Source organism: Manis javanica, chromosome 7 (assembly GCF_040802235.1).
Source record: "Manis javanica isolate MJ-LG chromosome 7, MJ_LKY, whole genome shotgun sequence".
Lineage (NCBI taxonomy): Eukaryota > Metazoa > Chordata > Mammalia > Pholidota > Manidae > Manis > Manis javanica.
The window spans coordinates 98,106,709-98,132,836 of NC_133162.1; the positions used below are offsets into that span (position 1 = coordinate 98,106,709).

At 41.8% G+C, this 26,128-nt stretch overlaps 1 protein-coding gene across 1 annotated transcript in view; it reads left to right on the top strand.

Moving 5' to 3' along the window:
* Window positions 1-26,128, top strand: part of CCDC93 (CCC complex scaffolding subunit CCDC93) — a 117,951-nt gene that overhangs the window by 8,234 nt on the left and 83,589 nt on the right. The window contains exons 4-6 of the mRNA XM_037001067.2: window positions 5,091-5,202; window positions 8,445-8,543; window positions 9,053-9,109. Coding sequence (XP_036856962.2) covers window positions 5,091-5,202; window positions 8,445-8,543; window positions 9,053-9,109 — 268 coding nt within the window. The remainder of the gene's footprint in view (window positions 1-5,090; window positions 5,203-8,444; window positions 8,544-9,052; window positions 9,110-26,128) is intronic.

Below are 26,128 nucleotides of genomic sequence, written 5' to 3' on the forward strand. Positions count from 1 at the left end.
GGGGTAAATGTTTGAGGAGCTCTGTTTTTCCTTCTACCTTTCAGCCTCCATCTACCATCATAACATTACTTTTATAATGCTCAGGTTATAATTGCTTATAGTCTGATCTTTAATAGCAATTAAATTGTCCATGCTTTACCTATAAGTAGATTCTGATAGTAAATGTAGAAACAGAATCTACATATGTGATATATTCTAGATCATAATGGTTCCATTTAAAGGAGATTGTTTGAAGTCACATAGTCAAAAGGAATCTCTCTTTATTTATTCATTGACTCAAGGAAATATTTATTGAGACCCTACCTGGTGGTCAGGTGCTGTTCTGGGTACTTTGGATACATTAATGAAAAATGTCCTGACCCCAGAAAACTTATTGGAGGAGACAGTTAATTAATAATTAGCAATTAATAAACAATTAATTTATTAGGTAAGTAAATTATATATAGAAGTATAACATGTGCTATGGAAAAAACTAAAGCTGGGAAGGAGTATGAGGAGGGATGTGGAGGAGGAGGCAGTTGTAGTTTTAAGTCAATGTAGCCCTCATTGAGAAGGTGATATTCAGGCTAAGACTTGAGGCAAGAGGGTTTCAGGCAGAGGGAACTGCCAATATGAATGCCCCATGCAGAAGCCTGCCTGGAGTGGAGTGAGTAGGGGAGCAATAGGAGGTAAGTGGACAAAATCATGGGGGCCAGGTCAGGTAGGAACTTGTGGGTCAGAGCAAGGACTTTGGGTTTGCTCTGAGTGAGATGGGAAATTCTTAAGAGGGTTTTGAGCAGAGGAGGAGCATAATCTGTTCTATATTTTAGAAGGAATTCTCTGATGACTGAATTAAGGGGGTAAAGGTGGAGCAGGGGGACTCTTTAGCATATTGTAGTAAATCTCATATGGGACTGGGGGGGCCTGGACAGTGGGCTAGCAGTGGCAGGAGTCTGGATCTACAGTCAAGATAGAATCATCATGATTTCATGATAGATAGGAGTTGGGGTATGAGCACGAGGAGTCAAGGATAATTCTGAGCCTCTTTCTGTTCTAATTCAACCTGGTTGCTTCATACACAGTGGCATCCCTGATGTGCTGGGATTTCTTTCCGTTGAGTACTTTCTGGACTGTCTTACCATTTATTAGATTCTACATATCCTTCCTTCCTAAATTCCTGTAGAGTTTTACAGTGGTTCTAAGCCCCCTTTCACCTTGGTGTTCTTGAGGATTATGATACATTCCTATCAGTGATGGCACTCTTGATAGATAGTGGAACATAGTGTTTTTATATGGATTCTCAATCCCTTATCCATATTAATGAAATCTAAAAACACTGAAAACATTTTTTTTCTTTTTAAATATGGATACAAAACTGATTTGGAAGCAAAGTGTGAACTGAAAGTTATTTCTAGTCTTTATTGATCCCACTTATATGAATATTAATAAGTTTTGCTGTAGAAATATTAATTTTTTTATTATAGGGTATTGCTTTAGATATCATTGGGGTCCTACATAATGCATAGTATACATAGGTATAATAAGGTAAAAACATACAAAAATTTCTGAATTCTGAAAAACATCTGGCCCCAAAGGGTTTGGATAAAGGGTTGAGGATATATTATGTTCTCTGGTAAGTACTTGTTTGTAGCTTTTAAATGCAGAGCCGTGAGCTGTAACTGGCAAAGCTGGGAATGGGGGTTTGCATGGCTCAAGACTCCTAGCAGTGCATCAGGCAGTTGGTTCTCGTCAAGAGAAATGTCATAGCCACAGAGCACTGAATTATCCAGAGTCTTTCTGTTTGGTTTTGGAATGTGTTCTGTGTTTGGGGTTCCTCCCCATGAAGTTTCTTTTGAGGTGTGGTTTGGACTAATACTGCCTTATGTCTGCAGTGCCTCAGTGCATCTCAGCTGATGGTATCGGTCGCCAGGCAGCTGTCTGAGGAGCTCACTTGCCTGTCAATGGCCTGTCATCTATACATGTTCTTTATGTTCCCAGTGGGGGCCTTATGCATCTTCTTGATCCTTCTTCCTTGAGGGTTCCATCGGCTTCTACCCTCCATCCCCAGCTTGTCCTAAGCTCCATTACTGCAGGATCCTATGCTCAGAGGTCCATAAAGGAGATATTTAGGCTTATTACTCAGTTTATTTCAGCAACCTGGATTTATTGGGCACCTGTGTGCAGAAGACTTGTACATACATTTTATTATTTAACCTTCCCAACACTCTGTAAATAGTCAGGATAGGGATTATCCCTTGTTTTATGATGGGCGTATTGGACCAGAGGGACCAGGTGACCTGCCAAAAGCCCCAGAGTAGGTGATGGAGGTGGAATTTAGACCCTAGTTTAATTTACTCTTTTTCCAACTGCAGTGGAGGAGGAAACAGTGCCCTGAATACTCTTAAAGGAACCAAACTGATCTCCTGTAATGACAAGTGGGCGTATTAAAGTCTTAGGCTAGGAAACCTGCCTGGTGACTTCTGCAGTTGTCATTGTCCCTGCTTTTCAGAAAGATTGGCTCCACCCAGAGCTGCAGGGAGAAGTTGAATGGGAATTAGGAGGTTTCTGCAAGAAGTCTTCTTGAATTTTGCCCCCTACCCTCAGCCTGTTTGCGTTTCCCCCACATGCACACACTCTGGCAGTGTGCATGCCTTCAGCTGATTCCATACATTTGCCCAGACTTGTAGTAGTTCTGGGAGATGGTTTTAAGGGGGTTGTAGAGCCTGAGGTGACCCATAGCATCCTTCCTCAGGGCCTGTATGAACTAGGAGAGTAGTCTGTCTATAAGGAGTGGTGGGGAAAACCTTGTATGAAGGTAGAGGATTGAGCAGGATGATAATTGGGGGTCCCAGCCTCTTGTTTTTAAGCTTACTGAGTGGCTCTAGGAATCAGTAACCCTGTGCAGATCCATAGATCTGTAACCACTAGAGGGAGCTTTCCTCCTGCTGAACCAAAATGTACCAGAGGAAAGGGCCCTGAGTGTATAAATAGTTAAGACCTGCCCTCATCAAGGACCTAAAGCCAGGGGTTAGTAATCATCTTTATTTGCTAAGCTTGGGGTTTGGGGAACAGAGCCAATTAAGCACCCATCTCTTCCCTTCACAAGTTTCAAAGAAGTTAAGAAACAAGGCATAGAAGTCTGATGGAGATCAAAATAAAAAATAAAGCTTATTGGAGAGAGAGCCTTAGGTATGTTGCCAAATGGGTCTGTTAATTCTTCCCTACCAAACTGTCCCATTCAAGCTCTGAGGAGAGCTGGGCAAGGATAGGCTTTCCCCTTCTCATGGCAAAAGAGACCCATGTGTCCTGAAGACAGGTTGCTCAGAAAGGAGGGACTGCAGGGGAGGCACATGACAGCTTCCTCCCACATCTCAGACCTTTTGGATAAATCACAGCCCTGCTTCTGTTGTGGGTGAAAATGTTCTCCTGTACGCTTCCTTCCTGGGAGGTGGATTTTTACAGTCTTCTGCCTCTTTGTATCTTTCTGTCTTAACATATTGGACATGATATTGGAGCTAGGGATGTAGGTGTTTCCATCAGCAGTTTTAACTTTGGTCACACCTTGTAAAGCTACGTTACAGATATAAACATTGTTGTGTAGTGAGTTCTCCAGGGACCATTCCCTGGGAAGCTGTTGGGCTTTTGTCCTTAGATTACTTAGTTCCTGCCAAGATGGGGGAATGAAACCTATTTAGGGGGAATATAGTAAGACAATAATTGCTCTCACCCAGGCCTGGGTATGTTGGTCTTAAGGATGTCCGTCTCCTGGGAAGAATAATGAAGTAGCAGAAAGATAAAGGTGTAAAATATTTCTTTGGACAAGGAATACTTCTCTTAGACCCAAAGCTTGCTGAATTTGAAGCATCTAGTGAGACCTGGTGACCTTGCTCTCCAAGGCCTTTATGTATTAGAAAATAGTCCTCCACTTGTAAACAAGGCTGTAGAGCTACTGTAACTGGAAGGACTTTTTTTTTTTATAGGATCTTAGATGGGGATATAACCTAAACTGTCTTTGTAGACTGCAGCCAGAAACTCTCATTTATCCAAATGGCCCCATAAGGCCATGCCCTGTGACCATTTCTCAAGGTTCCAAATCTGTGTACCATGGCTTGGGGCTTAGCACACTCACTAAATAACCCTTCTTCTCTTCCCTTGACTCTGATTCATTTAAGATAGAAGAAATGGGAACCAGGCAAATGGAGATCAAGTATCAGCTGATTAGAGGAGGCAGCTTAAATTTGGGGTAAATGGCCTTGCACACAAATCTCTTTATATGCCATGAAATCCTCCTGCCATGAAAATGTCCCACCCAGGCTGAGAAGGGGGAGGATGATTTCCTCCAGGCTGGGGTGAAAGGACGCTCTGGGTCTCTGGGGGCCTGGGTCTCCCCTCCTGCTCCCAGCTCTTTCATAGAGGCGGATTGAAGCAGGGTGTTGGAGAGAGATCAGTGGCCCTCATGAGAAGTGAGAAGTTGTCCCTCTCTGGAAAAAAGAGTGACAACACATGGTTCCCCCAAATCTAGGATTAATTTTAGAGTATGAGACAAACTAAAGGATATTTTTTATCTTAAAAATACTTTGTCCTAGAAGAGCAAACTGCAAATTTTTTTCTAAGCATGTTGCTCATGTTTTGTCTTAACATTCTGTGCACCTGGCACAGGGTCTAGTAATTATTTCTTGCCTGAATGATACTTAGAACATTTTTTTAAAAATGTGTAACATAGTGGTTCCCAGACTTTTGGAAAAAGTAGGTCAGTAGAATGAAATGTAAAAGAATATGGGGCACTGGTAACTTTAATTTACCATCTAAGGATGTTAAAAAATAATAGCTACTACCTCAAACATCACAATAATTTCATAAACAAAATATTTTATAATAAAGAGGAAGAATGCAATCTTAAAGAATGAAGGCAGTTTTGTGGCCTTGCATGCATGAATACATATCTCCAAATTATACTTATTTTTCTCATTTTGCAGTCAGCCAGGAGAAACCTGGTCATGGTCTGGCATTGAGAAGCCTCAGATTCTTCTGGGAAGCTGCCTAGATTTGAGAGATATCTTAAGGGCCACTCAGTGAGTTCTTACTCTTTGCCTGTTGTCTTTTATGAACAGAGCTCTATCAGAAAAAATTGTCTCAGTCCTGCCAAGGATGAAATGTCCACACCAGCTGGAGCCCCACCAGATCCAGGGAATGGATTTTATTCACATATTTCCTGTCATTCAGGTGAGAGTCTCTGTGTGGTTTCTTGCCTTCTGAGCCCTCCTGGGCTGGCTGGCCCAGAGCCTGGATCTACCGGGTGTAGTGTGGGTTTGGTGGCAGCAGAACATGATGACACTTCTTGTCCTCAAAAGGTTGCCTGCCGGTACTCCATCTACCCTGGTTTCACACTGTCGCCTTTTGGGATCTTTGAGTGTTCCTATGAGCTGCTTTTCATTGCCCTTTTGGTAAAGTTGGAACTCCAGAGTCCCCTCACTCTGGTCCCTTCTGACCTCTCCAGCCTCATTTTATTCCATGCTTTTCTATGTTCTTTCTCTTCTGACCTCTTGAACGTTCTTTCAGATTTCCTCGTACATATTAGCTTCCTCCTGTCACAGGGTCTTTACCTCAGGCTAGAAAGTTCTTCCCTTCTTTCCTTACCTACTTAGTTTCATATTCATCCTTCAGAGCTCAGTTCCTCGAGGAAGCTTCCCATGACCCCTAATATAGAACAGATTCCTCTGCTGTGTCCACTCATGTGGCCTATTCCCTTCCTACACAGGAATCATCCTTACCACAGTTTGTAACCATGTACAAAGGTCTTTGTGCTTTGACATTTCAAGTGTCTGGTTATTTGTTCCTCCTGTCAGACTGTAAGCTTTGTAGGGTGGGCGTGCTGACTGTCTTACTTATTATAGTGTCTCCTGCCCCTTGCAGAATGTCAGGCACTTTGTAGGCATTCAGTCTTTATTTGATAACTGGATGTCTAATGGATTTATCTCCACTGTGGCTTTACCCTAAGGCTCTGTCATTAAGTGGTTTGTGCTATATATAGCTTCCATGCAGTTCTTGTGTCTCAGCCTCCCTCCAGGCATCTCAAAAAGAGGAGGAGCAAAGGGACTCACCTTTGTTGCCTTTTGTGTAAACATACTTTGCACATGATCCTAATAGAGTTCTTGACCATATCTTTTGTAATCCCAGTCTTACATCTGGGGAAAGTGAGACTCAAAGAGGGTAGCTGACTTGCTTAAGGGCAGAGAGCCTTGGCTGCTACACTTTGCTTTTGGTGGTTACCAGATTTCTCAATTTTATTGGACCTGTAAAATTTTAAAGCAAAGATGGAAAATGACCTATGGTTGCCACCTGTATTTTGCCAGGCAAGGTTATTTAAAAGTAGCAACATTTTGCTTTTTCTATCATTTCCTTAAAGAAAGGCTGTTTAACCCAATCTCAGAATAAAGGACAGTTCCTCAAATTGACTGCATTTAATATTATGAATTATTACCGAAAAAACTCACCACATGCCTGTAGATTTTTCCTGCTTTGCTGGGACCAACAAAAGAAGTGATGGACCATCAATTGGGAATCATTGAACTGTAATTCAGGAGGCCATTACCCATGCCCACACCATTTAACAAAGCTGTAGTAACACTGAATGCCAGCCAAGAGAAAAACAGATCTCACTTCCAGCCAGTGGTAGTTCTAGGTCACATCTTTCTCTCCCCTGCTGGGCATTTGAACCCTGTGCGGTGGGTATTTTCTCTAATGCTAGGGACCTCTGCAGGCCTTGGCTGACCAGCAGGTTTCGTCGGCAGCCCTTCATGCTGCGAACTCCTAAGGGATTCCTATCACTCAGCAGGCTTTGCCTTCCTTACCTGATCATACTTTGCAGGATTCAGCCAAGTAATACCTCGATGTAGATCTTGTTAGGAGATCTATTAGATCTTACAGATCCATTAGAAGGCAGATCTGAAAAGGAAACAACTGTGAAGGGCCAGAAGCTGAAACTTCCCATTTAAAGGAAAGCAGTGCAAAATTGGGTTGGACAGAGTTAGCCTCCCTAGTTTTCCTGGGCTGTGGTGCTGGGGAGAGGGTTGGGGTGAGGGGCTAGAGTAGTTTGGAAGCCAGTCTGATCTTCTGCCCTGCTTCAGAATTATAGTCGGTGCCTGAGGTCATTGTTTGAAGATGAGGTGGAGTGGACTGATGGAAATTAATGGAAGATAGTAGGAGCAAAAGGAAATTCTTCATGTCATTATTGGCAGCCACCTCATCCTGGGTAGCTACTTCCTCTACACACCCTTTACTTTGGCTGGCCTGGCTCCATGGCAGGCGGTCTCGCCATCCCTGTGGGAGGGAACTCTGTGCTGTGTGCCATGTGTCTAGTCTCCTGGGTAGCTAAGCCTTGCCAGGTGTGGCTGTGCTCTTGAGGAAACACTGCTATTGTCCAAAAACTGCTTTTGAGAAGTGGTAGCTCTCTGGGGAGGGCAAGGCAGTTCTGAGAGAACCTCCATAGGGTCTTCAGTGCTGAAGGAGCTGACAGCAGAGCTGGGAGGAGAGCAGAGCTCCTCTTGTACTTTACATTCTTACCCTTAGATCACCTGGCTCTCTTGCAGGTTATGGACTGCAGGTATGTGTATGTGTATGTTTTAGTTACCTGGAGTTTTTAAGTTGAGAGAAATGAAGAGTGGCTATTTCTGCATATCAGCCCATTAAAGCTGGGAAACACTTAATAAAACCCATATGTCCAGTGTCCTGGTGTGGAAGACCCTTGGAGTTGTGACTCATAGCTGTGTAGCTTGCTAGCCATGGATCAGTGGGCAGATTATCTAGTCTCTCCAAGCATCAGGTTCTGTAAAACACTGCCAGACCAATTACCTTATAATGTCATATGAATAAGAGAGTAGATATTGGAGCACCAATCTAACCTGAACCCTAGGACTGTGTGCCCAGTACATGCTGTTTTCAAATGGGAATATGTGGGGCATTTTTTTATCTATCAAACAAGGGGTATAGTAAACGTTCTCTAGTTCTCTTTCATTTCTCTGATGTGTGGCATGAGCAACACAGAAAAGAGAGTCATGTTAAGATTTGCCACTAACATCAGGTGGTCGTGGAGTTGGTTGTGCTTCGGACATTACAGAGCGCTCTGGTCCTTGCGATTTCATTTGCTTCCGCAGTAGCTCTGTGAGATGAAAAGAACTGATACTCTCATGTCCCCTGTATACAGAGAGGGAAATTGAGGCCTGAGGCTCTGAAGTGAGGCTCTAAAAGCTCCTGCACAGCTACTTGGCTCCAGGTCCCCCTGGATCTTAGCATCTCAGATGTACAGCCAGATGCTTTGCCTGTAGGACAGTCTGTGATAGGTTCTCATCACCTGCTCAGTTCAACTATAGGGATTTGGGTTCATGAGTTGTGCCATCTCTGCGTTGACCTTTATTGCAGTGGTATTTCATCCCTATCAACTCAAATTTCCTAACTTTCTTTCCTAGTGGTTGGTGAAGCGAGCTATAGAAACAAAAGAAGAGATGGGTGACTATATCCGCTCCTACTCTATATCCCAGTTCCAGAAAACCTACAGTCTCCCTGAGGTCAGTATTCTACTTCTCTTTCCCTGTCCAGCTGAGAACATGAGTGCATGCTTAGACTCCCTGGGAAGGAGCCGAGTAAGCTCAGGCTCCCCTACATTCCCACCCACTGGTGTGGCTTGTCTGCCGCTGCCTGCTCAGCATTGAAACCAGGTCCCCTGGTTCATTAGAACTACCTCCTTAAATGGGCACTGAATGTAAAGCCCTAAATTTTGTCCTTTTCTCTTAATTTTGGTACTTGATCCAGAACTTTTATTAGGTTACAAGAGCATGAGTATTTTTTATATAGTCCTATAAAAGATTTTTGAAGGACCACCTGCAAAGAACATTTGTATAGTAACAGTTTAATAATAATCACAATAATACTAATATCTGATAACTCTCACTACCTTCCAGTCCTAGCACATCACATGCCTTCCACTCTTTAATCCTCATGACTGCTCCCAGAGATCATCCAGCTGAGTTGCAGTCTTCACACAGGATTTATTTAATCCCTGTGTTTTGTCTTACAGGATGAAGACTTCATAAAGAGAAAAGAAAAAGCCATTAAGACAGTTGTCGACCTTTCAGTAAGTGCCCCTGCCTGTGTTCTTCTGTAGGAGAAGAATGTAGGTACATAGCCTCCAGATAGCTCTTTGAGGGTATCACAAAACACCCGCTCCTGGTTCCCATCTGCAGGGTTGCCCAGGAGCAGACTTCAGGTGGTGTGTGAGGGAAGCCCTGCCTGCCTCAATGCCCAGTTTCTGGACACCAGCATTTACTGGTGTAGAAGTTGCCATAGCCACTGCACTCTCTTTTTCTTAGTTCCACTTTTAAGGGAGAAATTTTACAAACCCAAAGTCTTCCTCATTTGTACTAGTGGCAGGTATAAATTCTGAAGAGCACCAGAGGGCAGATGATGACCGGAGATGGTAAGTTGAAGTTACCACCCCCATGAGGGCTTTGGAGTGGCAGAGTAGCCCCTGACCTTTGTGTGGGAAACCCTGAGATGGCCTTTGTCACCTCACACAGAATATCTTAACCAGGGGCTCTGCACCCATGTTGCCACTGCAGGCCTTTTCCAAACACTGCGGGCCAGAGCCCAGCAGGACCTGTCAGTGTCAGGTCCTTCCCATTCCAGCCTTTTTACCTGGGTGGATGAAGGTGAAACCACAATGCCTAGGTGTGAATTCCCTCTTTCAAAGATAATGTATAGGGGTTATTTTGCTTTTCTTTTTACTTTAAGAATAAGTGTGTGGTCTTCCAAGGTGATTATACCGAAAAACAAAAGTGATTTTGATGATGAAAGACATGAAGTGCTCATGTAGAACAATAAAAGCCTTGTCATTGTATAGTTGTAATTTGTAATTTTCCATAAATCCATTTTGGAAATAGGAGGAGTAGAAAACCTTTAAGATAAATGCACTCTGAAGCCAGGTACTGTTTTCAGATTGTGTGGCAGTATTAAATAATAGTACATGACATGGCAGTAGCATAATTTTTTCCTACTTATAAGATAGGTGTTCAGTTTAGGTTATCCTTAAAGTCTTTTTTAAAAAGGTTGATAAAGAAGGAAAAAAAGCAGCTTTATTCTCACAATACAGAGGCAACCACTATTGATACTTGAGCATATATCTTCCATGTTTTTAATATGTATTTTTATACTTAATTGGAATCGTACTTTAAATATAATAAGTGGGGTTTTTTTTTCACTTACCGGTACAGTCTTTTGTATACTGTTAAGGATTCTGCCTAACAGAATTTGTCATGACAAATAATAACCAGTTCATTGGATATGCTGTTGTTTTACCTTGTTTTAATGGTGCTTCATTTCTGGAAGATACAAGGGCCAGGTGACAACATAATCTCTGAGAGAGAAAACTGGGAAGCAAGGGGCAGGAAAGGAAGGGAAATTTTCCCTGTAAACCCTGTACTGTCTAGATTTTATACCAAGTCTGTACATTACCTATTCAAAGCAATAAATGAAAGTTAAATTTTTAAATGGTTAATTGAATATCTTCATGTGTAAATCTCATCTGAGCCCTGGGTAGAGAGTGAGAAACATTACAGTTTTGGGGAATATCATGAGAATAAAAGGCCAGCATAGCTGTGATTATCCTGTCAATGAAACTGGGCCTGGAATCTCTATACCCATGACACATTTCAGGCCTCTAGGGACACATTACTTTTTGTTTTCATTTACTATCTATTCTGTTTTGTTGTTGCTCATTTTGCTCAACAGTATAATTGAGAATATCTTTCCATGCCAATAAATATAGGCATACCTCATTTTATTGTACTTCACAGATAACTGTGTTTTTTGTTTTTTTTTTTTACAAATTGAGAATTTGTGACAACCTGTAGCAAACCAGTTTGCACCATTTTTCCAGTGTTTGCTCAATTTGTTTCTTTATCATATTTTCGTAATTCTTAGAATATTTCAGACTTTTCATTATTATTTTATTTGTTATGCTCTGTGATCATTGATCTTCAATGTTACTACTGTAATTGTTTTGGGGCACCACAAACTGTGCCCATATACTAGACAGTGAATGTAACTGATAAAGAGTTATATGTTCTGGCTGCTCCACCAACCACTGCTCTCCCCCTCCCCCCCACCAATCTCTCTCCCTCTGATTGGGCCTTCCTGTTCCCTAAGACACAGCAGTGTTGAAGTCAGGCCAATTAATCCTACAGTGGCCTGTAAGTATTCAAGTGAAAGAAAGTGTCACGCATCACTCACTTTAAATCAAAAGCTAGAAGTGATTAAGCTTAGTAAGGAGGGTATGTGAAAAGCTGAGATAGGCCAAAAGCTAGGCTTCTTGCACCATGCAATTAGCCAGGTTGTGAATGTAAAGAACACATTCTTGAAAGAAAAGAGCTACCTCAGTGAACACACAGATGATGAGTGAAGCAGACTAACTGCTTATGCAGAAAGGGCATTAGAGGTCTGCTTGGAAGATTGGACCAGCTACAGCATTCCCGTAAGCCAAAGCCTAATCCAGAGCATGGCCCTGACTTTCCTCACTTTTGTGAAGGCTAAGAGAGGTGATGAAGAGAAGAAAAATTGGAAGCTAGCAGACATTTGTTCATAAATCTTCAGGAAAGAAGCCATCTTCATAACAGACAAGTGCAAGGTGAAGCCACAGCAAGTGATGTGGAAGCTGCAGCCAGGTTATCCAGATCTGTTAAGCTCACTGATGAAGATGGCTACACTGAACAGCAGACTTCCACTGTAGATGTAAAAATATTGGAAGACAATGCCATCCAGGACTTTCATAACTAGAGAGGAATAGTTAATGTCCGGTTTCAAAGCTTTAGAGGACAGGCTGACTCTCTTATTAGGTGTTAATGCAGCTAGTGCTTTGTAAGTTGAAGCCAATGCTCAATGACCATTCTGAAAATCCTAGGGCCCTTCAGAATTATGCTAAATCTACTCTGCCTGTGCTCTGTAAATGAAACAGCAAATCCTGGATGACAGCACATATGTTTACAGCATGGTTTACTGAGTATTTTAAGTCCACTGTTGAAACCTACTGCTCAGAAAAAAAATATTCTTTTCAAAATATTATTGCTCACTCACAGTGTACCTGGTCACCCAAGAGCTCTGATGGCTCAATTAATGTTGATTCCATGCCTGCTGACAACATCCAGTCTGCAGTCCATAGATCAATAATTTTGACTTTCAGTTCTTATTGAAATATTTTCATAAGGCTGTAGCTGCTATAGATAGTGATTCATCTGATGGATCTAGGCCAAGAAAATTGAAACGCTTGAAAGGATTCATCATTCTAGATGCCACTAAGGTTCTTGATTCATTGGAAGAGTATCAACATTAACAGAAGTTGGGAAGAAGTTGATTCTAGCCTTAACGGATGCTTTGATGGTTCAAGACGTCAGTGGAGGAAGTCACTGCATATGTGGTATGAACAGGAAGAGAACTGGAATTAGAAGTGGAGCCTGAAGATGTGATTGAGTTGCTGCATCTCATGATCAAACTTGAACAGATGAAGAGTTGCTTCTTATGAATGAGCAAAGAAAGTAGTTTATTGAGATGGACTCTACCTCTGGTGAAGATTGTAGAAATGACAAAGGATTTAGAATATTACATAAACTTAGCTGATAAAGCAGCAGCAGGGTTTCAGAGGATTGACTCCAATTTTGAAAGGAGTTCTGCTATGAGTTAAGTGCTATCACACAGCATTACATCCTACAGAGGAATCATTTGTGAAATGAAGAGTCCATTGATGAGGTAAACTTCATTGTTGTCTTATTTTAAGGAATTACCATGGCCACCCCAACCTTCAGGAAACACCACCCTGATCAGCTGTTAACATCAAGGCAAGACCATCCCCCAGCTTAAAAATATTTATGACTCGGCGGAGCCAGGATGGCGGTGTGAGTAGAGCAGTGGAAATCTCCTCCCAAAAACACAAAGAGCTATGAAAATATAACAAAGAAAACTCTTCCTAAAATAGAGACCAGACGACACAGGACAACATCCAGACCACATCCACACCTGCAAGAACCCAGCGCCTTGCGAAAGGGGTAAGATACAAGCCCCGGCCCGGCGGGACCCGAGCGCCCCTGCCCCTGGCTCCCGGCGGGTGGAAAGAAACCAGAACGTTTTTTTTTTTTTGGCAAGTGCTTTTTGGAAGCCTTAAAGGGACAGAGACCCCGTTGCTAGGGAGGCAGGGCGGCAGGACCGGTGAGCGGGTGCATGTGACCGGCGCATGAAGACAAATATTATCGCGCGTTTTTCCCTACGGGACTGGAGGGCGGGTGCCTGAGACCGGTGCCTGAGGATGGAGGAAATCGCGCGTTTTTCCCCTTTTTTTTTTCTCTTTTTGGCGAGTGCTTTTTGGAAGCCTTAAAGGGACAGGGACCCCATTGCTAGGGAGGTAGGGCGGCAGGACCAGTGAGCGGGTGCCTGGGACCGGTGCCTGAGGACAAAGATTATCGCACGTTTTTCCCTATGGGACCTGGGGGCGGGTGCCTGAGACCAGCGCCTGAGGACGGAGGAAATCGTGCGTTTTTCCCCTTTTTTTTTCTCTTTTTGGCAAGTGCCTTTAGGAAGCCTTAAAGGGACAGGGACCCCGGTGCTAGGGAGGGAGAGCAGCAGGACTGGTGAGCGGGTGCCTGGGACCAGCGCCTGAGGACAAAGAATATAGCGCGTTTTTCCCTGCAGGACCGGTGGGCGGGTGCCTGAGACCGGCGCCTGAGGAGGGAGGAAATCGTGCATTTTTCCCCCTTTTTTTTTTTTCTCTCTTTTTGGTGAGTACTTTTTGGAAGCCTTAAAGGGACAGGGACCCCGGTGCTAGGGAGGCAGAGCAGCAGGACTGGTGAGCGGGTGCCTGGGACCGGCGCCTGAAGACAAAGAATATCGCGTGTTTTTCCCTGTGGGACCGGTGGGCAGGTGCTTTTTGGAAGCCTTGAAGGGACAGGGACCCCGGTGCTAGGGAGGCAGGGCAGCAGGACCACTGAGCAGGTAGGTGCCTGGGACCGGCGCCTGAGGAAAAAAAAAAAAAATTGCATGTTTTTTCCTTTTTTTTTTTTTTTTTTTCTGTTTCCTCTCACATTGTTGCTGTTGTTGTTTTGGTTTGGAGAGTGCTTTTTGGAAGTCTTAAAGGGGCAGGACAGGACACTTAGACAAGAGGCAGGGAATCTGGGGATCTCTGGGCACTCTAACCCCCTGGGCAACAGGGAGCACACAGGCCCCTTACGGAGATAAATAGCCTCCCGGCCGCTCCCCCTCCAATGGGGCTCCACCACTTTGGAGGAGCAGCCCCAGCTAGGCCACGCCCACAGCAACAGCGGAGATAAACTCCATAGCAAACGGGCAGGTAGCAGAAGCCCTGCCTGCGCACAGTTGACAAGCATAAGCCACTAGAGGTCGCTATTCTCCCAGGAGAGGAAGGCCACAAACCAACAAGAAGGGAAGCTCTTCCAGTGGTCACTTGTACCAGCTCTGCAAACTATCTCTATCACCATGAAAAGGCAAAACTACAGGCAGACAAAGATCACAGAGACAACACGTGAGAAGGAGACAGACCTAACCAGTCCTCCTGAAAAAGAATTCAAAATACAAATCATGAACATGCTGACAGAGATGCAGAGAAAAATGCAAGAGCAATGGGATGAGATGCAGAGAAAAATGCAAGAGCAATGGGATGAAGTCCGAAGGGATATCACAGATGTCAGGAAGGAGATCACAGAAGTGAAACAATGCCTGGAAGGATTTATAAGCAGAATGGATAAGATGCAAGAGGCCATTGAAGGAATAGAAGCCAGAGAACAGGAACGTATAGAAGCTGACATAGACAGAGATAAAAGGATCTCCAGGAATGAAACAACACTGAGAGAACTATGTGACCAAGCCAAAAGGAATGATATTCGTATTATAGGCGTACCAGAAGAAGAAGAAAGAGGAAAAGTGATAGAAAGTTTCTTTGAAGAAATAATTGCTGAAAACTTCCCCAAACTGGAGGAGGAAATAATCGAACAGACTATGGAATTACACAGAACCCCCAACAGAAAGGATCCAAGGAGGACAACACCAAGACACATAGTAATTAAAATGGCAAGGATCAAGGACAAGGAAACAGTTTTAAAGGCAGCTAGAGAGAAAAAGGTCACCTATAAAGGAAAACCCATCAGGCTAACATCAGACTTCTCGACAGAAACCCTACAGGCCAGAAGAGAATGGCATGATATACTTAATGCAATGAAACAGAAGGGCCTTGAACCAAGGACACTGTATCCAGCACGACTATCATTTAAATATGATGGCAGGATTAAACAATTCCCAGACAAGCAAAAGCTGAGGGAATTTGCTTCCCACAAACCACCTCTACAGGGCATCCTACAGGGACTGCTCTAGATGGGAGCACTCCTAAAAAAAGCACAGAACAAAACACACAACATATGAAGAAGGGAGGAGGAGGAATAAGAAGGGAGAGAAGAAAAGAATCTCCAGACAGTGTATATAACAGCTCAATAAGCGAGCTAAGTTAGGCAGTAAGATACTAAACAAGCTAACCTTGAACCTTTGGTAACTATGAATCTAAATCCTGCAATGGCAATAAGTACATATCTCTCAATAGTCACCCTAAATGTAAATGGACTTAATGCACCAATCAAAAGACACAGAGTAATAGAATGGATAAAAAAGCAAGACCCATCTATATGCTGCTTACAAGAAACTCACCTTAAACTCAAAGACAAGCATAGACTAAAAGTCAAGGGATGGAAAAACATATTTCAGGCAAACAACAGTGAGAAGAAAGCAGGGGTTGCAGTACTAATATCAGACAAAATAGACTTCAAAACAAAGAAAGTAACAAGAGATAAAGAAGGATACTACATAATGATAAAGGGCTCAGTCCAACAAGAGGAAATAACCATTCTAAATATATGCACCCAATACAGGAGCACCAGCATATGTGAAGCAAATACTAACAGAACTAAAGAGGGAAATAGACTGCAATGCATTCATTGTAGGAGACTTCAACACACCACTCACCCCAAAGGATAGATCCACCGGGCAGAAAATAAGTAAGGACACAGAGGCACTGAACAACACACTAGAACAGATGGACCTAATAGACATCTATAGAACTCTACATCCAAAAGCAACAGGATATACATTCTTCTCAAGTGCACATGGAACATTCTCCAGAGTAGACCACATACTAGCTCACAAAAAGAGCCTCAGTAAATTCCAAAATATTGAAATTCTACCAACCAATTTTTCAGACCACAAAGGTATAAAAGTAGAAATAAATTCTACAAAGAAAACAAAAAGGCTCACAAACACATGGAGGCTTAACAACATGCTACTAAATAATCAATGGATCAATGAACAAATCAAAATAGAGATCAAGGAATATATAGAAACAAATGACAACAACAACACTAAGGCCCAACTTTTGTGGGACGCAGCGAAAGCAGTCTTAAGAGGAAAGTATATAGCAATCCAGGCACACTTGAAGAAGGAAGAACAATCCCAAATGAATAGTCTAACATCACAATTATCGAAACTGGAAAAAGAACAAATGAGGCCTGAAGTCAGCAGAAGGAGGGACATAATAAAGATCAGAGAAGAAATAAACAAAATTGAGAAGAATAAAACAATAGCAAAAATCAACGAAACCAAGAGCTGTTTCTTTGAAAAAACAAACAAAATAGATAAGCCTCTAGCCCAACTTATTAAGAGAAAAAGAGAATCAACCCAAATCAACATAATCAGAAATGAGAATGTAAAAATCACGACAGACTCCACAGAAATACAAAGAATTATTAAAGATTACTATGAAAACCTATATGCCAACAAGCTGGAAAACCTAGAAGAAATGGACAACTTCCCAGAAAAATACAACCTCCCAAGACTGACTAAGGAAGAAACACAAAAGTTAAACAAACCAATAATGAGCAAAGAAATTGAAACGGAATCAAAAAACTACCCAAGAACAAAACCCCGGGGCTGGCCGGATTTACCTCGGAATTTTATCAGACACACAGAGAAGACATAATACCCATTCTCCTTAAAGTGTTCCAAAAAATAGAAGAAGAGGGAATACTCCCAAACTCATTCTATGAAGCCAACATCAGCCTAATACCAAAACCAGGCAAAGACCCCACCAAAAAAGAAAATTACAGACCAATATCCCTGATGAATGTAGATGCAAGAATACTCAATAAAATATTAGCAAACAGAATTCAACAGTATATCAAAAGGATCATACACCATGACCAAGTGGGGTTCATCCCAGGGATGCAAGGATGGTACAACATTCGAAAATCCATCAACATCATCCACCACATCAACAAAAAGAAAGACAAAAACCACATGATCATCTCCATAGATGCTGAAAAAGCATTTGACAAAATTCAACATCCATTCATGATAAAAACTCTCAGCAAAATGGGAATAGAGGGCAAGTACCTCAACATAATAAAGGCCATATATGATAAACCCACAGCCAGCATTATACTGAACAGTGAGAAGCTGAAAGCATTTCCTCTGAGATCGGGAACCAGACAGGGATGCTCAGTCTCCCCACTGTTATTTAACATAGTACTGGAGGTCCTAGCCACAGCAATCAGACAAAACAAAGAAATACAAGGAATCCAGATTGGTAAAGAAGAAGTTAAACTGTCACTATTTGCAGATGATATGATACTGTACATCAAAAACCCTAAAGACTCCACTCCAAAACTACTAGAACTGACATCGGAATACAGCAAAGTTGCAGGATACAAAATTAGCACACAGAAATCTGTAGCTTTCCTATACACTAACAATAAATCAATAAAAAGAGAAATCAGGAAAACAATTCCATTCACCATTGCATCAAAAAGAATAAAATACCTAGGAATAAACCTAACCAAGGAAGTGAAAGACTTATACTCTGAAAACTACAAGTCACTCTTAAGAGAAATTAAAGGGGACACTAATAAATGGAAACTCATCCCATGCTCATGGCTAGGAAGAATTAATATAGTCAAAATGTCCATCCTGCCCAAAGCAATATACAGATTTGATGCAATCCCTATCAAATTACCAGCAACATTCTTCAATGAATTGGAACAAATAATTCAAAAATTCATATGGAAACACCAAAGACCCTCAATAGCCAAAGCAATCCTGAAAAAGAAGAATAAAGTAGGGGGGATCTCACTCCCCAACTTCAAGCTCTACTACAAAGCCATAGTAATCAAGACAATTTGGTACTGGCACAAGAACAGAGCCACAGACCAGTGGAATAGTTTAGAGACTCCAGAAATTAACCCAAACAAATATGGTCAATTAATATTTGATAAAGGAGCCATGGACATACAATGCGGAAATGACAGTCTCTTCAACAGATGGTGTTGGCAAAACTGCACAGCTACGTGTAGGAGAATGAAACTGGACCATTGTCTAACCCCATATACAAAGGTAAACTCAAAATGGATCAAAGACCTGAATGTAAGTCATGAAACCATTAAACTCTTGGAAAAAAACATAGGCAAAAACCTCTTAGACATAAACATGAGTGACCTCTTCTTGAACATATCTCCCCGGGCAAGGAAAACAACAGCAAAAATGAGCAAGTGGGACTACATTAAGCTGAAAAGCTTCTGTACAGCGAAAGACACCATCAATAGAACAAAAAGGAACCCTAGAGTATGGGAGAATATATTTGAAAATGATAGATCCGATAAAGGCTTGACGTCCAGAATATATAAAGAGCTCACATGCCTCAACAAACAAAAAACAAATAACCCAATTAAAAAATGGGCAGAGGAACTGAGAGACAGTTCTCTAAAAAAGAAATACAGATGGCCAAGAGACACATGAAAAGATGCTCCACATCGCTAATTATCAGAGAAATGCAAATTAAAACTACAATGAGGTATCACCTCACACCAGTAAGGATAGCTGCCATCCAAAAGACAAACAACAACAAATGTTGGCGAGGCTGTGGAGAAAGGGGGACCCTCCTACACTGCTGGTGGGAATGTATATTAGTTCAACCATTGTGGAAAGCAGTTTGGAGGTTCATCAAAATGCTCAAAACAGACCTTGCATTTGACCCAGGAATTCCACTCCTCGGAATTTACCCTAAGAATGCAGCAATCAAGTTTGAGAAAGACAGATGCACCCCTATGTTTATCGCAGCACTATTTACAATAGCCAGGAATTGGAAGCAACCTAAATTTCCATCGGTAGATGAATGGATAAAGAAGATGTGGTACATATACACAATGGAATACTACTCAGCCATAAGAAGTGGAAAAATCCAACCATTTGCAGCAACATGGATGGAGCTGGAGAATATTATGCTCAGTGAAATAAGCCAAGCGGAGAAAGAGAAATACCAAATGATTTCACTCATCTGAGGAGTATAGGAACAAAGGAAAAACTGAAGGAACAAAACAGCAGTGGAATTACAGAACCCAAAAATGGACTAACAGGTACCAAAGGGAAAGGAACTGGGGAGGATGGGTGGACAGGGAGGTATAAGGGGGGGGAAGAAGAAGGGGGGTATTAAGATTAGCATGCATGGGGGGGAGGGAGAAAGGGGAGGGTGGGCTGCACAACACAGAGAGGACAAGTAGGGATTCTACAACATTTTGCTAAGCTGATGGACAGTAACCGTAATGTGGTTGTTAGGGGGGACCTGATATAGGAGAGAGCATAGTAAACATAGTACTCTTCATGTAAGTGTAGATTAAAGATTAAAAAAAAAATTAAAAAATAGAAAGAAAGAAAGAAAGAAAAAGAAAAGGGGGATTACTCCTTGATAGGATAAAACTATTGGTAAATCAAAGATCAACGCATGCTTTAAATATCCTTAATGTTGATCACTTAAAGGGTGTCAGATGATCAGCTATGGAGGTACTGTTTTCTGATAATATTCCTTTCTCTTAATTAAAAAAAAAAAAAAGGCAGTCCCTGTGTGCTGACCTTCAATGAGTTCTGCACAGTGGTATAGAGGGCATGTCAAAGTGTGGGCAAAGGGTCTGTTTGTTTCTATGCAGAAGATCAAGGCCTAGCTTGGATACCCAGAAAATGAACTAAGATACGATATGAGGAGGAGCTTCCGGCATCAGCACTCTCTGGAGGACTCGTGCCGGGGGATGATCATCAAAAAGCCTCCACAGGGATCCGGGCGATGCTGCGGTTGTGGCTGTGTTCACCCCACCATTTCCTGGACTTGCCATTGGAATGAGGAGTGAGATGTCTAGGCTGGCATGTGTATACAGTGAGACAACGAATTTGACCGGATCTGTACTGTTGGAACTCAACCAGGATTTGGGAGGGGTGCAAGTTGTAGCACTCCAAAATCTTATGACTATAGACTATCTACGGTTAAAAGAACATAAGGGATGTGAACAGATCCCAGAAATGGGTTGCTTTAATTTGTCTGATTTCTCTCAGACTGTTCAAGTACAGTTGGACAATATCCATCATATCATAGACAAATTTTCACAAATGCCTAGGGTGCCTAAATGGTTTTCTTAGCTTCACAGGAGATGGATGGTAATTATAGATTTGCTTTGTTTATGTCACCATATTCCTATTATGTTAATATGTGAGCGCAAGTTAGTTAGTAGTTTAAAACCTATACATGCTTAAGGTACTCTACAAGAAGGTATGTCAAAGAAATAGTCAATCTTCCCATGTTTTCTTACATCTGCTACTTCTATAGCTTTTCTTCTTCCTTCCTAATTACAACCCTTAAATAGAATTCGTGCCTCATATCGAATTTACCGAGTATCATAATTTCTCCAGGTGGTAAAGATACCTCGAGACAAGTGCTGGGCATATAAGCCACAGGGCACAAATCTGCAAAGAAGTAAAAAGCTAACCTTTTCAAACAATATGGCTTCTCTCTCACTTACCAACTTTACAGTTCCCTGTTTGGCCCCGGAAGATGACTGGTTAGCCAGAGACGGGTAAGATTCCTCAAGGGAGGAACAACCTAAGACAGGCACAGTCGCAGGGGGGCCATCAGGTGAGTAATTGGGGATCAACAGAGGTGAGGCTCAGAACCTCATCCCCCCTGCTTTGAGAGAAATCTTCTGCATCCGTGGATGTTTTGCTGCCCTTGTCTAGCTTGGATTAATACTTAGTCCATAGGCACACACCTGATCATCTACATTTGCCCTCTTACAGCACTAAACTATGTTTTCTACCTTTATCTTGCATCTACCTACCACTTCAGCATTTTATTAAAAATAGAAATAATAATAATAATAAAGGGAGAAATGTGGGATCAACATATAAATCAAGTATAAAAAATCAAACGAATATTCATATTTGACCTGATTGTTTATAGTTCATAATGCGTGATCAAAACCGAAAGTTTCTGTGATGAATGCCCTTGTACTGTTCACCATGTAAGAATTTATTCACTATGTAAGAATTCGTTCACCATGTAAGAACTTGTTCGTTATGCTTCAGAAGATTGGAGACTGACGAGAATTAGGTTTGAGATGGATTAATGATTGTACATTGAACATTGACCGCCCTATACTGAATTTTATTGTTGTTAACAACCATTTGATCAATAAATATGAGATATGCCCTCTCAAAAAAAAAAAATTTATGACTCACTGGAAGTTCAGATGGTTACATTTTTTAGAATGAAATATTTTTAAACTAATATTGCATTTTTAGACATAATGCTATTGCATACTTAACAGACTACAGTATAGTGTAAACATAACTTTTTTATGCACTGGGAAGCCAAAAAATTCATTTAATTTGCTTTATTATAATAATGTGGACTAGAACCTGCAGTATCTCCAAGTTATGCCTGTATCCTACCTCCATGGCATTTTTAGTGGCTGTAGATCATTGTGTGATAGCAACTTAACTAGCTTAGATTGTATCTTTTCTTGTTTCTTTTGGCCATTATTTAGGACATCCTCCTAGCTAATTCTGTTTTATCCTTAATTATTTACTTAGCATACATTACATGAGTGGAATTGGATTGAAGGGTATGTCTGAGGCTGTTAGTGCCTCTTGCCAGATTGCCAGGCAGAAAAGCTATTGTGAACTTGAATTTCTGAGCTCATCACTTGGGTACTCTCTCTGTCTTAGCCTCACTTTCCTTCCTCCTGGAGATTATTCCCAGCATTTCTGTGTTACTTTCTTGACTCCTCCATACCTCTTTTCTACAGAATAGCTCGCTGCTTCCTAGAAGGCGTGCTTGATGGGAAGTGTATTTTCAAAAGACATGAGAAAATGAAACTTGCCACCCTGCAGGCCTCCCCTCACCATCTCCCACTGTCTCATCAGGCAGTCGCTTATTTGTCTCACTTTGGGTGCTGTTGTATAGCTTACTTCCTCCTTGTCAGCCTTCCATACTCTGCAGTGTGTGTGCTGTACAGGGAGATCTGTTCCTCCCTCTTAACCTTGAGTAAAGAGTACCTGTGAAGTTCTACACAAAGTCCCCCCAAAATGTTCATTTACTATTTATTGAGCATTTTTTAGTAATGTTTAGAATTTTGTGTGAGAATAGAGGGGACAGGAAAAAAAAATGACTTCATAGAGCTTCTGGTCTATTTGAAAGAAAATACTTTGCTGAACTTACTGGATCGCCTTAACAGACCATGTCATTTAAAATTACTAGTCTGGTGTGTCTTCCATAGGGAAGGCTTTGAGGAAGGTCTTTTCATCCATCACATAAAATGCAAACATGGCAAAATATAATATACTAGTATATTTGTTAATATATATACATACATATGTTTCAAATGTATATCTTAGTCCTTACTGTATGTCAGATGCTCTTAAGTAATTTAGCCTCACAACACTCTATGTTTCATATGGAAAACCAGAGAGGCTAAAGTAACTTGCCCATACATCAAATAGGTAGTAAGTTATGGGTCAGAACTACAACCCTATTGTCTTGCTCCACGTATCATTCAGTAATAATCACGGAGCACTCAGTGTGTGCCAGGCTATGTTCTAGGAGGAGACAAAAGCAGTGACATTCCAGCTGCGAGGGACTCAGGGATCTGGGGCACATCAAGGAAGATGTGACCATGAGTTGCAGTAGTGCTCACAGCCTCGTTTGGTTGATGCTTTGGCCAGTTGTGTGTGGGGTCAGGGAGTTCCTCACAGTATGAACCAGCCAGAGGCTCAGCTGCCCCCAGAAAGGGAGGAAAGCAAGGCACCCCTGGAAGGATCATAGGAGGTGCTCAGGTGTCTAGGTGCTATAGCTCAGCAGGGATCTCTGGGTCACAGATCTCTGAAGGCAGCAGCATGGGGCTTTATAGCCCCAGGGCTTATTTTATCTAAAGTCTGCAAACACTGGGTGCAGTGTGTGGACTGTGCAAAGTAGACAGATGTAAATGGCTAAAGATCAGCTTATTTGGGCTATATTTAAAACAACTGGATGTGTGAAAATTGTAGTTTGGCACTGGTAGACTCCTAAGCCAGTGGGTCTCAGCCTGCTGTGAAGAGATAAACCTAGGAGCCAACATGCAGAAGCTGTCTTTGGCTCATTTATTTAATACAGCGGCCTTATTCTTACCCACCAAATTATACTGTTTGGTGCAGACTCCAGGAGACCTAAGGTGGGACTTGTGCTGGATCTGAGAGAGCAGAAGGCATGTCTGCAGAGCAGAGTGCAGGTGAAAGAGTGGGGAAGGAACAAAGTTCACAGGTGCCTCTGGAGAAAACTCTACCGCCCAGCTAACTTCCTTCCTGGAGATATGGTCCTCTCCATCCATCTCTTATTTCAATCTCTTAGTACCCAGGGACTTTATTATCGCAGTTGCTGTGATTTTATTTATATGATAATGAAACGAACTTATTTGTCTTAATTATAGTAACTTTTTCTTAGGGGATCTTTCACAACATGGCTCTTGATGGTGGAAGCATCTGTGGGCCCTTTTGGTGGCAGGCAGGGTTCTGCTCTGAGGTATGTCTGGTAGGTCAGGTTTGGGCTGTTGAGCTGTGAAGAATGAGCTGTGAAGGTCGGTGCAGGTAACCAGGGGGAATGCTGCCTCCTGCTGAGTGGGATGCTGTCTGCCCACAGGAGCATTTGACCATAGAATGTCAAGTTGGTAGTGGCTGTTTTGCTGCCTACTTGTTATTTCATAAAGGAGCACCTGCCATTGTCATGGGGGCAGTGATCAGGGCTCCGCTGCAGACACTCCCATGGTGCTGTGACTCCCTTCCCTGCCATTTGGTGTGACTCAGAGGAATTTCTCCAACAGGAGCCTGACTTGCAGCTAGACCATGATGTAGAGATCTGTGACTTGAACAGTGCAAGAGCTCTCTGCTTTACAAAAGGGTCATCTTAATTTTTTAACCCTGCTCATGTGTCCTTCAGCATCTGCTGAAACAAATGATCAGAACCCATGAAGGGTGATCAGAGTTGAGGTATAAAATATCTTGCTGACCTCTTAAGAGTCCCAGTTCTGGAGGCATCCTGTAACTTACTGCCTTTGTAACTGTGGGTGAGTTCCCTAAACTCTCTGTGCCTGAACTTCATCATCTATACACAGAAAACAAGGATAACTATGACAGGTGTGAGGATCAGATTGGCAATAAATATAGAACAGTGCATGCCTGGCACAGACCTAGCTTTCAGTAAATGATAGCCATTATTATTGCCTTCACTACTAATAAAATAAGCTGAGTTTGCATACTTTTTAAAAGTACAATTTTATATAAAGCATGAGGTGTTTCTTTCTTTTTTTAAAAATTAACCCCAGACATTAAATTATTGACTGAGTCATGAAACCAAGTCAGTATGTTTGCAGGATTAAAAACACTGCAAACAGGAAACTGTTAAGATCTATTAGTATAATCCTCATTTTGAAGATAAGGAATAGGCCCATTGAGGAGAACTGCCTTCCCCAAGGTTGTGCAGCTAGTTGGTGGCAGAGATGGGATGAGACATCAGTGTTGCTGACTCCTTCTGCTTTACAGGGTGACTTAGCAATACCACTTTATAGTTGGCCTAGAAACCTCTGACATTTAGGTCCTAGAAACCTCTGACAGCATCAATTCAGCAAACCATCGTAATGATCCATGTGGCAGTTTCAGGTATATAGTGAGTCTCTTGAGAGGGAGAGGGCTCATTTACAATGAGTGGTGGGTAGCTATAATGCCCTCCAGAAACAAGTTAGTGTGGAAAAACCTTGGGACTAGCAGCCAGGAGTACCTAAGGCCAGGCATAAGACTATCCTAGAGATCCTGAATGTATTATTTAATCTGCTTCTTCAGCAGTAAAGTGGGGGTAATAGCATCTGCCTTGCCTCTCTACCTCATGGTGTAGTTATAAAATGCAAATGGTGAGATGTATACAAGACACTTCAAAGTATAAGGAGTAATTATGCAAAGGCCAACATTGTCATTGTTTGGCAGGATAAAAGGTTCTTGGAGTTGTTGGTTTAGGTATGCTATTGTTTTGGAGTCAGTCCTTTTTTTAGAAGAATCCAATTTCCTGTCTTGAGTCACTGACTCTATCAATGGTAACTAAGGAAGATAGCAGTTAAGCTCAACTATATAGTGCTGCTATAATAGTAGAGCTCAGTGGAAATTAAATCTTATGCAGTAACTGACATCATATGGATTCATTATATTTCTCATTTCCCCTTAGATCTGTTTTATGTTATTTATAGCCTCCCACTCATATAGACACCCAGCAGCAAATTGGAATAACAACCCTTCAGTATCATCCCAGGCCCTGTTTGTTCCATTCCTTTTCAATAAAACTGTTGAGATTATATAGTATGTATTAGAAAAGCAATGCTTTTCTTTATGTTTGAAACTTCACAATAAAAAGTAAAACAGGTAAAGGGGGTAAAAGAGCAAGAAAAAAAGTAAATAAAGTTAACCAGAAGTATCAAGGTGGAGAACAGTTCTAATTCGAATAAAAATGCCTCTGTCTGGAGAAATGTGATAGTGGTGCTTGTCATGGTTGAGATTAGATATGGTGAACTCTCATAGTAGCAAAAAAAGATCTGGGGACAAAAAGCTAGAATACCTTGCATAAGCAGCTATCTACTTGCACCCAGAGCCTGAGCAGATTTTTCTAAGATATTCAAGAAAAACATTAATTTGCGTAACATGACAAACCAGGTCATTGGGGGGGGGG